The sequence below is a fragment of the Arctopsyche grandis genome, chromosome 10, assembly GCF_051622035.1.
Source record: "Arctopsyche grandis isolate Sample6627 chromosome 10, ASM5162203v2, whole genome shotgun sequence".
NCBI lineage: Eukaryota > Metazoa > Arthropoda > Insecta > Trichoptera > Hydropsychidae > Arctopsyche > Arctopsyche grandis.
In genome coordinates, this window is record NC_135364.1 from 15,920,330 (window position 1) to 15,937,511 (window position 17,182).

Here is a 17,182-nt window from a genome sequence, read left to right on the forward strand (position 1 = left end):
GTTTCAGATTAAAAATTCTCACCTCAAATTTATTTAAACTAATTCAATTTCGTATATAATTCATATTTCTTTTTATTTTAAAAACTACGTTTTCATTTTAAACTAGAATTTAAAATTCTATCAAAATCATTATCTCAAAATCATTTTTAGGCATTTCCTAATTTTATTTCGTTATAATTTATATTTCAAATATTTTGAATTTACAAAATTTCTAAAAATTATTTCCAAGCAATTTATTATATAAACTATCATATAACAATTTATAAACGTACACATAATTTTTTTATCAAAATAAAAATTTTCCATACTTTTCCTTAAAAAAACCACTTAAAAATTGAATAATTTAAAACCTACATAAATTAACATACGATTTTCTGTTATCACGTATTACGACATGTTCCATGTTCTAAGCATACTATTGATCAGTAAACTTTCAAAAAACCAAAGGCAATAAATTTAATTTTAAAAAAAATTACGATTGCCATCGACGTACGAATAAGTACATAGGTTAAATCCGAAAAATCTTCGAAGTAGGGGGTTTATAAGTCAGAGTCGTGCGCCAAGGGGGTGTACGGGAGCACCGGTATAAGGGTGCCCGGGGGAAAAACACGGGATCTAGCAAATAAAACGAGAGTTTCAAGAGAGAGAAAAGAATTATGAGTAACGCGGATGGGCGTTCTTATATATATCTGATGATTTATGAGGGCTGAAAACGCGGAAGATGTTTGTAAGATGGGGTGAGTCGGTGGGCGGGATGCTGCACGGCGCGGTCTCGGAAGATTTTTCATTTACGTTCGCGTAAACGTTGCGCTCTCCCTCCCTCTCTCTGCCCATCATTATTAATAGAGGAGGTCTAACCGGCCGCAACGTTTTACCGGTAATTTCGAGACAAAAAATAGTAAACAGGGGAAAAAGTTGACCTCTCACATCGGATTTCGCGTGTCCATCTTCATTTGCCGCGAGAACTCCCTTTGTGCCTTTCAGAGCAACATGGAATCAAGCTCACTCGAGAGAAAGCCGGAAAATCGACTACAGCAGGTATTCCCTGATCTCGTCTACGTTTCTTTTGATATTTTATTTAATTTTGTATTATTCAATAAAACTAAAAATATTTATTGAAAAAGAACTAATCAATTTTTACACATAATGAGTCAACTTAATTAGTACTCTACAATTCAAGATGAAACATATAAATGTATTTTCAATATTTCAAAAATCGATATATCAAATTATACGAGTATATTTGTCGTGTTTTTTAATCCGTAGATTATTTTTTTGCACATAGTAATAGCTACTGAAAACAAATTTTGATTGATTGCATTAAAGTGATGAAACCAAAAATTAAATTATAATTTTCCTTTGTCAATCTGTCTTCTGATTACTGATTATTGCATTTGTATCTCGACAGTCAAAACTGATGATTTTAATTGGAAAATGCATACATAACTCCATAAATTATGTAAAAAATTTAATCGTCGTCGATTTTGGTCTGAAGCCTATTGACAAAAGTACAAAGGTACATACATACATACATAAATACATTCAATGGTATATAGAATTTTCAAGTAAAATCTTGAGTTTTAATAAGATAAACGGAAAATTACTTCAGTCCATTTCTTCAAATCTATTTATAATTAAACGATTTTATGACAAAGAAAAATCTATTTGTAAAATATTAGCCAATATCTGATTATTTTGGCTAAGACGAAGTTGAGTACGTGTTCCAGCAACAAATCTTAATTTAATATTTCTCCTCGCATGAAAAAAAATAAATATCCATCGATTATACAAAACAAACTTGTAATGCTTTTCTTTGAAACAATTATGAAATTGTTTGCATAAACTTTGGAAAAAATCTGCGCCCGGAAAATATTGTCTAATGACGTGGTCTGTTTAAAGGTCAAAGAATAAATTTCGCAAACAAAATTCAAATATTCGTTTAATGCATAATTCGAAAGCATTGAGCAACCGCTCTGTTTACAAAATATTTACTTTTTCCCATCCAAAGATAATTGATGAATACAAATCGCAATATATTAGCAAAATGTTGACATAGAATCGAATCAATATGTATGTTATAAAAATAAATATTTAATTCAATTTTTTTCATATGAACCGTAGCACACGAATTGATTTATCGAATCGGTCAGACAACGCAAACATGACACAAATGTGATAACATCATGATGTATCATTTTAAATCGGTAATCCGATACAAAAAGTAATTGGTTAAGCTCATAAGCAGTATATACCAATATTGGAAAACAAACGTTATAGTCACCGGACCCAGAAGGTGCCGCGTATTGTTCAAAGGTTGTAAATGCATTGTTAAAGGTTTGCCGAACCTCTTTTACAAAGGATTTACAACAATGGAACAATGGATAGCACTGTGACTATCCTACCTCTAGTTATAACTAGACACCGGATAGTCACAGTGCTTTTTCTAGGAATCGGGGCGGTTTAGTTCTATTTACAAAGCTAGAGTCCAAAAAAAACGATCGGCGAACCGTTAACAATGCAATGAACAATACACAGCACCCTCTGGGTCTGTTTTTTTTCAAGAAGGCACCTTGGTTATCCGGCCCTTAGTTATAACCGCTTATTGCAATTATACATTACACATACATACACAGTTACTATGAAAACTTACCGCAAATTTTCTGAATACGACATACAATCGTGTAGGATTTAGAGATTTTCGATCAGTTAATTTTATAAAGGGTAAGAAGAAAAGCTCAATTTTTTTCAATACGTCTAAAAAATTTTGACTTATTAAAATTTTATATCATTATCATTGAATAGCACATAATATTGTTACTAACACATAACATTAATTCATCAACATATTACAATGATAACTTTTATAATGATAACTTTGTTGTCTAGTAGACATTAATTATAAAAATAATATATGGATATCTAATTTTTTGGTTATATTAACCAATTATAGTTTTTCCGGATAACTCTTATACCTACATATGTATGTATGTAAATACAATATAACGTAATCAACTTTTTGCTTTTATATTCGTATACATATTCAAGAATATCGTGAATAATTTTAAAAATTACAAATACATACATATCTTCGAATTGAAAACTGTCTATATAGATTAAAATATTAGAAACTAGAAATAAAACTCCTGAAAAAATGACCCAATTTCCAATAGTCGATTTCTCCAAGGTGTGTAGTAAAAGTAGTGTCTAAAAAAAAAGTTAAAAAACTTAATTATTTAATTTTAATCAGAAAATGATCCGATTTTTCTTATCCATCTAATACTCAATCGACTTAATATAACGCATTTGCTTTTCAAAAAACACAGTTGCAAAATGTATATAAATGTAGGTACTAAATTGCACTCGACAATTATTTTCATTGTCTTTCCATGTACATTTATCTAACCGTACAAATCATATAGTATAATATAATATCGCTATTCCGTCTGTCTGTCTGTCCGAGATAACGCTCGCCGTACAGTCGTTTCGATTCGACATATGAATGTATGTATATATGTACGTCACAGCTAAAATACATCCAACAAAACGTACATATATACGAATACAATAACAAAAGAAAAAACTTCTATATATACTGATCGCAACTAATGTTTCCGCTTGGTAGAGGAACCACCATCTATTGAAAATTGATTTAATTAATTAATTAATAAATTATTTTTTCTATCGGTGTTTTATATTTTTTATATGTATGTAGGTGGATGGGTAATTTTTATCATTTTTTTTTCATATTAAAAAATTAAATATATTTAAAAGGTGTTTGAAAAAAAAACGTCCGCATGGAGATCGAACATGTGACCGACGACACGTTTCTTTTAATTTTTTTTATTTAATAACTTAATATGCCAACACCCATGCGATGATATTTCATCGGGTACAAAACTAGTACAGTATTACAGAAAATAAATCAATTCAATAAAATCGCCATATTTATAATGAAATAACATCGAAACCTTATCAACAGCTATAAATTTAACATTATATCAAATGAGTCACTGACGCTAATTCCATTCCCCGACGCCCTTTTATATCATGGTTTCGAATCGACTACATTTATCAATTCATCGGATTATCAAATACATTTATACACTACCAAAACAGTAATGTATACCATTTGATTATCTACATATTATCTAGTATCTATTAAATTATATATATTAAACATTTATCTATTAAACTTTTATACATAAATAGAAAACACTCACGCATATCCCCTGTCCCACTCGAAGTTATCCAGAAGACTCCAAGGCGAGTAAGCTCGCACATTGCATCCGTCAATATTGGCTGCTTCCAATAGCGCATGAATGTACATTTGATGATAGGTAGTCCTCCTGTGGTCCTGCAGATCGCCAAAATCGGAGAATCCATTTTCGGTTACCATCACCCTGGTGTTATTGAAGCTGTCTTTGATCCAGTTCAATAGCTTGCGAAACCCCCAAGGCGCCACCTGACACGCACAAAAGAATTATTCAAACAGCCAGGACTAGCAGGAAAAAAAATAAAACAGCATCGAAAAACCCACCCATTTCCCTCGCGCCCGTGACCCACCCCCATTTCGCCAGTGTCGAATAAATGGTGAAAGATCAAACGAACGCCTGCTTTACACGGCCACGGCCCATTGCATTGCCTCGTTCAATCGCTGCTTTCTTATGTTTGATTTTCAAATGAATTTTATCCTTTATCTCTGTTTGCGATACGAGCACGTGCGAAATTTTTACGCACATATTTGCCGTGTTTTTCAATGTAAACTCCGGTTTTTTACTGAACTCACCCTTTTATTCCTTCCGTATTTCTCATTTCTTTCATCGGTGCAATATACCTATATAATACATACAATACAAACTTTTCTCATAGACGTGCAAAACAATACGAATCCGTATTCAAGTCATACACGTTTGACACGGATCGAATCGACCGACCGAAACATGGCGAATTCTCTCTAAAAACCATGTGTATGTTTTCGCATACACACAATTCGACACGTGTTTTGAAAACACTCATTTGCCGCAAAAAAAATTTAACAAACATCGACGCCTAGATATTATACTATTGTTACGTATACTAAAAAGAGCCGCCGGTTAAGAGCAATCGGATTAGGCTGAGGCGCATCCCTGACACTGTGCGACCGTTATAATTGGTTTCGAGGATTACCTCCCCCGAATGCACTTAGCGGCGATAGCGGTACTCGGTTGCATTCTCGTGGAGTTCTTAGAACCCACACCGGTAGCGTGGGACATCTAGTACGTGACCATAACAATAGGCAAGCAAACCGGACGTTGAAGATGCTTTGAGTAACCTGCCCCTTATAAGGCGGTACTTAGGCGATATCAAGACATTCTGGACGGAGTACTGCCAGTGCGCGTATCTCCTTAATCATCAATAAATGCTGTGACACGACTTTGGCCTTTTACTTGGATCCTCCAACCACCCCTACGCAACACTATATTTAATGAATATTTGATCTGCCTTGAAAAAAAATATCCCAACATTACGTCCTACGTGCACGTTACGCTTTCCTGGCTTATTAGAAGTTTCCCATTTCGTCCTGTAAATAAATAAATAGATTACACCGGGGGGCTGCGACTAATTGCAATTTGGGTTGTATAATAAATAAATCGTAACGGTCATTCTCAAATAATTTCGTTGGAAACTTTGTAAAATTATAAATATTGTATACCAAATATAACATTTTTTTCATTCACTTTTATGCTGTTGTTAATTCACTAAATATTTATAAGTAATGTATAACACTTTCGTGTAATACATACATACATATGTATAGGTACTAGGGTTTCTGCCCGGGTCGACCCGGGACAAAATTATCAGGAACTCTCGCAATTTTGGATGTTCCGTATCCCAGGAATTCTTATCCCGAATCTCGGAAAAAATATTTTAGTCAAAACGTTCTTTAAATGGTTTAATAAAAGCGAATGTACATATATACCCTACGATGAAACTATTATGAAGCGAGAGTATCCTTCTTGTATTAACGATTCCACAATAGAAGAAAATCAATTAGATTCTTATGAAGATGAGACAAATATGTGTTTGACGATGAATGAAGAATTAAATAAGGAGTTACCGAAGACAAAACTACAAAATAACGTTTATAAAAATTGCTTCGAATTTATAAAATAAACGAAAATATACACGCCGATAACAGAAAAAGCAAATAATTAAAAAAAAATGTTTTCGTCCCTTACTATAAAACTAACTCCGACCGGAACTGAAAGAGCTATTTCCATTTATGGAAATATTCGTGCCAAATCGAGAAATAGGCTTTCAGATTTTCATTTAAATATTTTAGTATTTTTAAGAAGCTATTTCAAATTAATTTATCTTTATTATGACATTTTTTTCAGCTAATAGATACATTGTTAAGTTTTTTAAATAAATAAATTTTATATTAATAAAAAGCAAATTAAATTGAAAAAAAAATTGTCCCAGGAATTGGAAATGTTCTGGAAATCAGAAGCCCGAACAGGTACACAATATTTACCTAAAAATTCTACAACATATTAAAATTTCCATGTAAAAATTAATAACAATCTTATGATTGATGTCGTACTTATAAGGGGTACTTATCTACATACATATGTATGTACGTATTCGCTCGTAATAAGTCAATTGGATTTACCGTAAAGAACTTATCTTTTACGTGCGAGCAGCATTAATCAATAAATCAACAATCCGATACTACGTATGCATTAAAAAAACAAGATTCTTAACATGATAATATATATGAAAAAAAAACCCTTCAAGGCGACAGAGCAAATATCACCGATAGCAAAAATATAGGGGACAAAACTGCCTCAAATCCCTCACAACACCTATCGAATTCCCATATCGAACATTTTCGAACGCACTCCAACCGGGAACGAAATAGCTTAATTTGAATATAAAACTCACTCTCAACCAATCTGACGAGGCTCCCGAGGGCCAACTGGGATCCTGCACTCTCACAATGCCCACGTCATTTTCATGCGATGGTACTTGTCCTACGGGTCCATCGGCCCACGATAGCAAATAGGTGGTGTAATGATTTAGGCCAAAATAGTCGGCAGTGCCTTTGACATACTCCACTTCCTCCCTTGTGAATTTGGGCAGTCTGGAACGAGGGTATCCTTGACGTTTGCTCATCTCAGCCACCTTCTCCACTAACAGGGGTGAATAGTCACCGTTCTCCGAGAAAATGGGGAAAGCATACCAACCAGCCTAAAAAACACGGGTGAACACAATATTAACGATCAATTTTTAAAAAAACAATATCAATATGCCCTAAAAATAAATATGTGTTGGGAGATAAATCTTATAAAGTGTTTATCGACAACCACCATTTGCTGCGATATTTCTAAGAACAGATCTACATATATGTAAAAATCACTGTAATAAATTATATATTCAGTAAGTTTACAGTGTGACTAGATAAATAAATCACAAATCAACAGTGTGAAAGAATGTTTGAGCTTATCTTTATATACATATATGTATGTATACATACATACATATGTATGTTTAATATTTACATGAAGACATCGTACATTACTGAATCTACATATAATATATTTATGAAATTGAGATATTGACGACAAATCATTTTTATCTTTGTTTAGAAACTATTGTTTACATGAAATTGATACTACATATTTCATCAGTGCAAAAGCTTTTCATCAGAAATATGATTCTTAAAATTAAACATGTATTTTATTTGAAAGGAATTATTTTAATAAGGAACTTTGTCTTGTTAAAACAAGATGTTAAAAAAAATCAGCCCAAAACGTCTTAACATCAACTCTCCAATGTATCTCATATATATAGTATCTCAAATTTAACCGGTATTGTGCATGATTACACAATTAAGAAATTCAACGACATAATTCTCGAGTCTCGAATCTCGAATCTGTGAAACCGTTCGAGTCTCACACTCGAATGGTTCCACAGATACCACCGGAAGACCCCAAAGATAATCCGAACATGTAAAGATCACAGATAATAAAGGCGAAACGTCACATGTCCACATTTTTTCCTTACCGATAAAAAGAACTTTAAAGATAAATTTCTCAAAGAATCTCAAAATTTCACAAATATTTTTCTGACATCGATTTATGTGTGTATAACAAACGTGTATATAAAAATAAAGTTGCATAAAACGAAAAGAAAAAAGTTTCAAACTGACATGTGACTGCAAATAAAGCTCAGCCGCTCTTTTATCAGCGATGCTGTCTGTTTTCGGCTCGGCCCAATTAGAGTCCAACGTGATTCCGATTAAACCTGAAACAACGTGAAAAATTATATAAACGAAAATTCACGTGGACCTATATATGTAACTGATTTTCGACATAACCTGGATAGACGAATCAAATATATAAATACTACGCTACATACATTCATACATTAAAAAATTTCTATCCAAAAAAAAAGTACCCAAAACAAAAATTCATACTAAATTTACTTACATTTAGCCTTCATATAAAAACAGATGAAAGTAATTCTTAGTAATTTCAGAATGGAAATTTATACAATTCTACAGAATAGCAATTCTGTCGAGAAGCAGGATCGGCCCGAAGCGCTAGCTCTGAAGGGGCCGCCAATTACTCATCCTAGTTTAGTTTTAAGCAAAATTAATGATTTAATTGAAAAAAATGTTGAAAACACGAGCGATTGTCAAGTAAAACACTGTTGATTTTTTTCTGATATCCACCCTGACCCTTTTCATAGTGGTGTCACCCTAGGGTTCCGAAAACCCGATATCATTCTTGTTGAAAATTGAATTTAAACTAATGTTTTTTGACGTAATATGGTCTTATAAAATAAAATTTTAATGGTCAAAATGTCCCTTTTTAATGGTCTAGATATATAATTGATGCTAAAATTAATTTCATTGTTTTAATTTGCGTTTTTATATATATTGCATTTTATTAAATTATATTGAAAATCCTCGAGGCGGCCCTATCTAGAATAGAACATGACTATCTCCATATACATATATGTAACTATTCATATGGATTATTTTTGAGTGTTTTATTTATCATCAATGTCTGGTTCATCTTCGTTATGTACATATATATACATTGTCGGTCTTCAAAGTTTTCAAAATGAGATAAATTGCCAAAAGAACCAATGAATATGAATGATTCATTGATACTATAAATTTGAAATATCCCGATTCTAAAATTATGTAAATACCTCTCGCCTAAATAACTATGTAGCTACATGTCGACTCGGATCGATAAATAATTTTCTTTTATTAATAGAGCTATGAAATTGATTGAAAATACCTTTATATTTCGGTCTGAATTCCCTGTCATAAATGTGGTAGGCCCTTGCGTGAGACAAGAGGAGATAATGGGTGCAGAGATACTCCCCCACACCGTGGTGATTAAGCGCAGGAGCCCTATTTGCGAGACCGTAGCCCTCCAGGCATGTCTGCATCGGCTCGTTAAAAGTCGTCCAAATGCCCACCCTGTCAGCGAACAGGTTGAAAGCGATCCTCGCATAATCGGAGAAGTATTCCACGATGTGCGGATTCGACCAGCCTCCCAAGTCCTGCAACCTCTGCGGCAAATCCCAATGGTATAAAGTTGCCATGGGTGTGATATTGTACTTGATGAGCTCATTGATCAGATTGTTATAGTAGGCCACGCCGTCCTTGTTGATTTTGTTGGAAAAACCCGTAGGCAACAGTCGGGGCCATGATATGGAGAATCGATAGAAATCTACTCCCAAACTTTTCAGCAACTGCACGTCTTGTCGGTAATTATAGTAGGAACCTGCCGCATCATCTGCGTTGGTTCCGTCTCGGATTACCTCAGGATGTTCGTGGGTCCATCGATCCCATACACTCTCTCCTTTCCCTGAAATCGACAGTAGATTAATTTAGATCAAAGTAATTAACATATTGTGTATCATTTTATCACTCTGCCACTGTTTTAAAACATAATTATGAAGCGTAATATGCGTATAAAACTTGTTTCAATCAATTCTACATATGTATGTAGACAACTCGACATACAACATGCGGTCAAGATCACTGTCAATGAATATTTATAATACCAAGCTTGAAATAAACGCAAACACATTAATTTGTGTTTTCTATGAATCGTGGTGTTGGTACCTACGCAAAAAAAAATAGTAGATTTTTATATTAAATATAAATAAGTATATCGTCAACAGGTGTGTTTTTAGCTCAAGTTTTCAACGTCAAAGTTGGCTTGCTAAACACAAACATTTTCATATGATTGAAGCAATTACAAATGGAAAAAATTTCGCTCTTTAAAAATGTGTACCGTACACTTAAAGAGAAACAGAAAGATTACAATTCCGACGTAATTTAAGCAATTAAAGGCCAGTAAAACAATTAAGTTGAAAAATAAATAATACTGCGAAGAAGAAATCTTGTACAAAATGGCGGAATTGTAATCCTCGTAATTTACAAATTATTTATCATTCGTCGATCCGATTCATTTGCAAAAGCACTGACGCAATCTAAATATTTAATTTTACATGAATACATTGCGCAACGACGGTTATGTTTTGAACAATTAATTCAAACCGACGGAAGCAAACCCCGCCCAGTTTATACTGGACTTTTGAATAAATTCCACTAAGTGTTTAAAAATTTGTCCAAATCGTCGTTTAATTTGAACACGTCTACATACCATTTTTTGATGTTAAAACATTGACAGAATCACCTGTATAAATTAAATTAAATTTATTTTAAGTTACCCACACCTACAGGTGCACATGTGTGTATGTGCTTTAACGTGTTTTAAATAACGCATGTAAAATCTGAGTAAACAAATTAAAATAAATCAAACAAAAACCAATATATTTCATTTAAAAACATGGAATAGTTATTTACACACTTCTAGTAAAATATTGTTAATAATATTTATAGAGGCAATTGAACGACATCTATACACAATTTAACAAGCAATTTACAATCGTACATGGATCGTATACGGATAAATGTCAAATTAAATTTTACAATTTTCTATAGATCGTTAACAATTGTTATGGTATAATTTAAATAAATAAGAACCGTACCAACCTGACACGTTCCAAGCGCCTTCTATTTGATAAGCCGCTGTAGCTGCTCCGAAAAGAAAATCTTCCGGAAAAACCAAATCAGAAAAATTTCTACCGGCAATACATTCTTGAAAACTAAAAAGAAGCGGAAATAACATTATGTTTTGCCATGAAATGTCACTACATGCATTTTTAAATTGACATGGAATTTTTCATCAACTCAATTATTATCCTATTAACAATCCATTCAATTAAATGTAACAACTTAAACTCAAAAAACGATAAAAATATTCACCGCTTCTAATATTTTACAACAAATCAAAGAAAAACATCTGAATTTCGTTAATTTTTAAATTATTTTCTCGATAATATAAACTGATGCGTTCAGAAGGTCATTAATCTTATTATAAACAATCTTCCTATGCTTGTTAATTCAGGATTTGATCGGACTACGTACATACATATGTATGTATACATATACATATGTATGTCATAAACTGCTATATGCATATACTAATCTGTTATATTTATTTATGCATATATTATATATGCATACAATAAATTGTATGTGATACAAAGACAAAAAATAAAATATATGATTGCAGACAAAAAAAAATGATAAATAAAAAAATTATTTGGAAAGTGTTAACTTATTAAATAGAATGAATTTGTACATATAAAATACGTTTTTGCTATAATTAAATATTCAAGATAATTTCGATTTTAATTTGATCATTTTCCATTTTTTTATACGTCTTTATAAAATTGTCACTTTTTAAAGTGTACAAAAAACATGCGTGAAAATTTATTATTCCCTCTCAAAATATATATGCTCTCAAAAAATGCCCTTATATGCTCTCAAAAATTTTTGAACTTTTAACTTTAGCATGTGATTAGTAACAATAAAAAATAACCACTGTAAGACAATGAATTTGATAGAGTTTATTACCAATGTTTAGTTGAGTGTTGAAGATGAAAATTTTATCTGGGCATAAAAACTAATCCCATACATTTTAACACCTTGAACTCTATAAAAAATTTGAAAGACTCTTGTTCGACTTTGACTTTTTTCCATACAAAATCAAGTCGTTCCGTACGATTTCGTATAATTGCGATTATTATAATCCTGTTACTGCGATTGTTTCGAATAGAGACCAATAATTATTATGCAGTTTTCCTTCGAAAGGAACGCTCATTAAATCATATATAATTACAACCATACTTTTTACATTTTTCATTGGGCAAAAGTACAATATTTAAATTTATTTATAATATTTTAATTTCGTACTACATATTCCGAATAGTTTGGGATTTTTGACATCACATGACTCGAAAATTCTACATCAAACAAATCATTACCAACAAAACAAGTAAAATAATTCATTCTCACATCTCCAATTGTATCATAAAACTTTATCATGATTATAAGCGAACATTTATCGTAGACTTAAAAATACTTACCAGAGTAATATCAACGAAATCCTCATTAAACTGTCTGCTAGAATTGATTTATTACAAAAATTTCTTTTTGCCATCTTCACAGAACACTATCTGAAATGAATCAAGATTCAATATACACAAAATGCAAAATTTCATCTAATATACATATATATATATATATATATATATATATATATATATATATATATATATATATATATATATATATATATATATATATATATATATATATTATATATATATATATATATATATATATATATATATATATATATATATATATATGTACATAATTCAACCTAATTATATTATATAAAATTAGCATAAGCCGCCATAATAATACCAAATCCGATTGTGTAAATTACGAACCAAAGAAATTATCAAAATCCCCGAATATATCGACGCGACCAATTATGACACAATGTAACACTAATGATTTCAAATAACGAGTCATAATTAAGTGAAGCCTTCAATCTTATCAAGAAAATCGTAAAACACGCACGACAATTTTACATGTGACAAAAAATAACATGTAAGTTTTTCTCTTTATTAAAAAATAAACAAAAAATGTATACGTCTTAAATGTTGAGTAACTTCCTAGTTATTAACACCCAACATTTTTTCAATATTTGCATAATTATACATTATACTTAAATGTCTTTAAAATTAATAACACTACATTAAAATATATACAATATATAATTGATTGTATGCAAATCCATTTGAAGGGTTTAACAACCATTTTAATAATAAATCAATTTACATACATATTATATGCATATAGCATATTCTTATAAATACAGTCGTTTTGTATAATATTAACGAGCAAAAATGCAATCCTTTCTAAACACAGTGAAAAATGTCAATAATGATCGCATGATCGACCAAACGACCTTAATGATTATTTATCGATTAATCAGCTCAACAATTTATATTGAGTCATTTTGAGTAAGAATGTGAGATAAATCGATGTAGAGTGTTTCACAGCACATAATACATATACATATAATCGATTAATTTCAATCTTTTCATATCAATTACGAATTAATTTAACCTCATCTATGTATATACACACATACATATGTATTTGAACCATTCAATTTCCGGAAGAGCGTTGACCGATTAGCCTCGACTTTACTATTAAAAATTTATTTACTCTCTTAGAAAAGATTACGCATGGTTCAATGTCAAAGTTCGTTTAACTCGCAAAACGTGCAAAGAAAGCCCAACCCGTCTCTATAGTAAATTGAATCAAATTGAACTTGAGCAAAACCATTCAGTCGTACTTAAAATATTTGCACGACGTTTATTTATCTATTATATATTGGCGTAGTACATACGTTTAACCATTGTAACAATTGAATAATTTACAAACGCTTATATTATATAACGTTTATATTAGAATTTATGTCATGAAAATTTATCACTTTATATAATAATACTAGTGTTTTTACCCGGCTTCGCTCGGTATTTGTAATATAAACAGTATAAATATGACGAAACTAATAGTAAATATTCACTTTTTTTTTAATTAAATTTATTTGAATCGAAAAAAAATAATATTTACCAATATATCGATATTGTCGTCATATAAATTTTGATTTGATTTCGATGCTCCCAACCAAATATACTTACGTACATACTTACATATTATATACTAGTTGTTTTACCCGGCTTCGCTCAGTATTTGTAATATAAACAGCTTAAACATGGCGAATCTAATAGTAAATATTCATTTGTTTTTTATTAAATTTATTTGAATCGAAAAAAATATATATCTAATCGTCGTTATAGAAACTTTGTTTTGTTATCGATGTTCACAACCAAAAATATAAACATAATAACATACAAAGTCTCTTTCGAAATTATATATTAGATTAGATATAATTTCGAAAAAGACTTTGTATGTATGTATGTATGTTTGTAAGTTTTGGTTTGTAGAATCCGTGATGCTAAATTTAATAAAAAAAAATGAATATTCAAATTAATTTAAATGAAATAAAAGTATTCAAATAAATTTAATAATATGTTTACTATTAGATTAGCCATGTTTAAGTGGTTAATATTACAAATACCGAGCGAAGCCGGGTAAAACCACTAGTATTTTATAATTCTCATGACGAATAAACTCTGAATATTTCTGGATTCTATCGTTTTTATTATATGAATTTTGCGAACAAAAAGACATCTGGAGTTAAGAATTTTTAAAACGATCCTCATTTTTTAACCAACAAAAATCATAAAAATTAACTTTTAAGCATTGAAGTATTTTTATATACATATGTACATATACAAAAAATGCGAATTTTGGATTTTCATAGATGGACCTAGGCAAAAACTTTCGTCATATCAAGGAAACTTTAAATCAAAAATTTTATTGATCATAAATAATGTCCTGTGCCACCAACCAATTGTTTTATCAAAAATTTCGAAAAAGTACGTTTTTTCATATAACTCTTTTTCGAGAAGAGTTTTGACTCTTTTTACTATTTTTAAAGAAAACAAACACTCACTTACTCACTTATTGAAGTTTATTTGGGATGATTACAATAAGTTTTGAATGTTTAACGAGAATTCAAAGTCGCCGTTTCGCTAAAAAATCCCCATACAAAATGCGCCGCGCTCGCAATGAGTGTTTGTATGGGGGAAGCGCTATTTTCAGAAAATCATCATTTTTTTCATGTTCCCGTCATTATTTTAAAAATAAAAGTCGTTGGGAGCTTCCTTTAGTATACAGTACCTTTAATCCGAACACAATAATTACTTATGATCGAACTGCCAAACTAGTAAATACATAAACAATTACTTGCTAGCAATCGATCTGATCTTTTAAACCTGCTAACAAACGATCAACTATACTTAAGAGCAGACCCATATCAAAAATAATTTACCATTTTTCACCAAATGCATACTTAATCATGAAAATCTATCCACATATACGTTTCTTGATATAAACACTAACATATGTATGTACATACATTGAGTATATAAAAATTTATCTTGCAAACTAAAATTTCGACAGCTAATTTTCAACTCTAACCAATCATTATATCAAAAGCACAATCTTTGCAAAACATGTTATTAACTTGCATTGACGAAATTCAAATTTTGAATGAACTAAAGTTAAATAATAAATAAATTTTGAACTTAAGCAAACGAAAACAGTCACATACATAAACAAAAGCAATTCAGCATCCGATATAATTGAGCACAAAACTAAGCCTATAATATAAATCTTTCATAAACTTTCCATGATCATATGTACATATGTATATCACTACGCCACTTATACATGTCATAGACGTTAAAACAAAATAAATTTTCACCAAGCTAAATAAATTCCTTATTAAACACCACACATAACGAACAGCTGATACGTTAGTAGTCACACTGACAATAAATAATAATTACACTTTCGCACAAAACTCCGTTTTCGTAACGATCGAAGCGTGAAAAATTACATTCGTTGCACTTTTCCCGCCACACTGTCACACTACCGACCACAGTATACTATGGATATGTACTTGTTTACCGCGAGTTCTTACCTCTAATTTTTTTATTCAAAAAACAAACTTATTTCAAAAATGTTTTAATAATTGTTATCGCGAGACTGCACCCATCGACATGTGACGGCTGACTAACGCTCCATATGGCGATGAGGGCTTAAATATAACTCCAACAACGACCTGGACTAGAATGTCCATCGAACCTTCTTGTGCTGGTCCAAACGTCTCGTCGACTTCCAATCGAGCCTCGATCAGGAGGTTAGCGATTACGTTTGGCGCACCGTGACCAACCAGGGTCTCTCAACCTATTCAATTCAACGTAAATTTTGACCAAAATGAACTTCTTTAAATGAAAAAGCCTTAGGAAATATATTCCAGAAGATTAGATCGAGTTCAATTTAAAATTAGATTTTAAGTTCAATTTATAATTTATAAGAAAATAATTTAAATATGATCATTATGTACTTTGTGGAATATTTTAGGAGACTTCTCAATAAATTAAAATAAGAAAGGAGTAGGAATTAAAAGACAGATCTTTTAATATTGCCAAGAAATAGACGAAAGATACAATTTTAATCGACAGAAATAATATTTGTTAAAGAAGTAAATTTTAATATCATAAAAAACCTTGAAAAAGTCTAATAAACGATTTATCATTATCGAGGAATCAAACCTTTAAAATTCAGTAACACAGTAATTTCATTATTAAACAAAAAATGATAAGCTTTGATTCAGGCAGAAAATATCAAACGGATCTACACATTTATATACAGAACTTTCATATTTATTTATTGAATTATTTCTTTAAAAACAGTTGGGAAAGGTGGCAAAGCCAGTTGACACAAGGGCTTTGATAATTAATACTGTAGTACAGAAATACAAAATAGCCGAAAATAAAAGAAACGATTGAAAATATAACAAATAATCTTAGCTTAAACAAATAACTACAAAAGCCCATTTATTTTTAAAAAGGTTTATGCTACTAGAATTCATTGGATAGACTATTCCAAATGTAAACCACTGTATTTGAAAATACGGATTCTCTAATTATTTTGAAGTAAATATCTTTTTGCAGTGTTAGAGTATGACCTCTCAGATGAGTGTTATTTTTATACATAAAGAGGTTTATCATAAAACATTAATTAAACTTCAATTAGATCTTCTTGTCTCCA

The 17,182-nt window shown here is 30.9% G+C and overlaps 1 protein-coding gene across 1 annotated transcript in view; it reads right to left on the minus strand.

Moving 5' to 3' along the window:
* The window catches only part of LOC143918061 (myrosinase 1-like), a 19,627-nt gene extending 3,364 nt beyond the window's left edge, over positions 1-16,263 (minus strand). The window contains exons 1-7 of the mRNA XM_077439728.1: positions 16,050-16,263; positions 12,505-12,594; positions 11,066-11,178; positions 9,294-9,869; positions 8,192-8,286; positions 6,925-7,230; positions 4,221-4,462 (exon numbers count right to left, since the gene is read on the minus strand). Of these exons, the coding sequence (XP_077295854.1) occupies positions 4,221-4,462; positions 6,925-7,230; positions 8,192-8,286; positions 9,294-9,869; positions 11,066-11,178; positions 12,505-12,578 (1,406 nt within the window). The 5' untranslated portion in view covers positions 12,579-12,594; positions 16,050-16,263. The remainder of the gene's footprint in view (positions 1-4,220; positions 4,463-6,924; positions 7,231-8,191; positions 8,287-9,293; positions 9,870-11,065; positions 11,179-12,504; positions 12,595-16,049) is intronic.
* Positions 16,264-17,182: the final 919 nt, after the last annotated feature.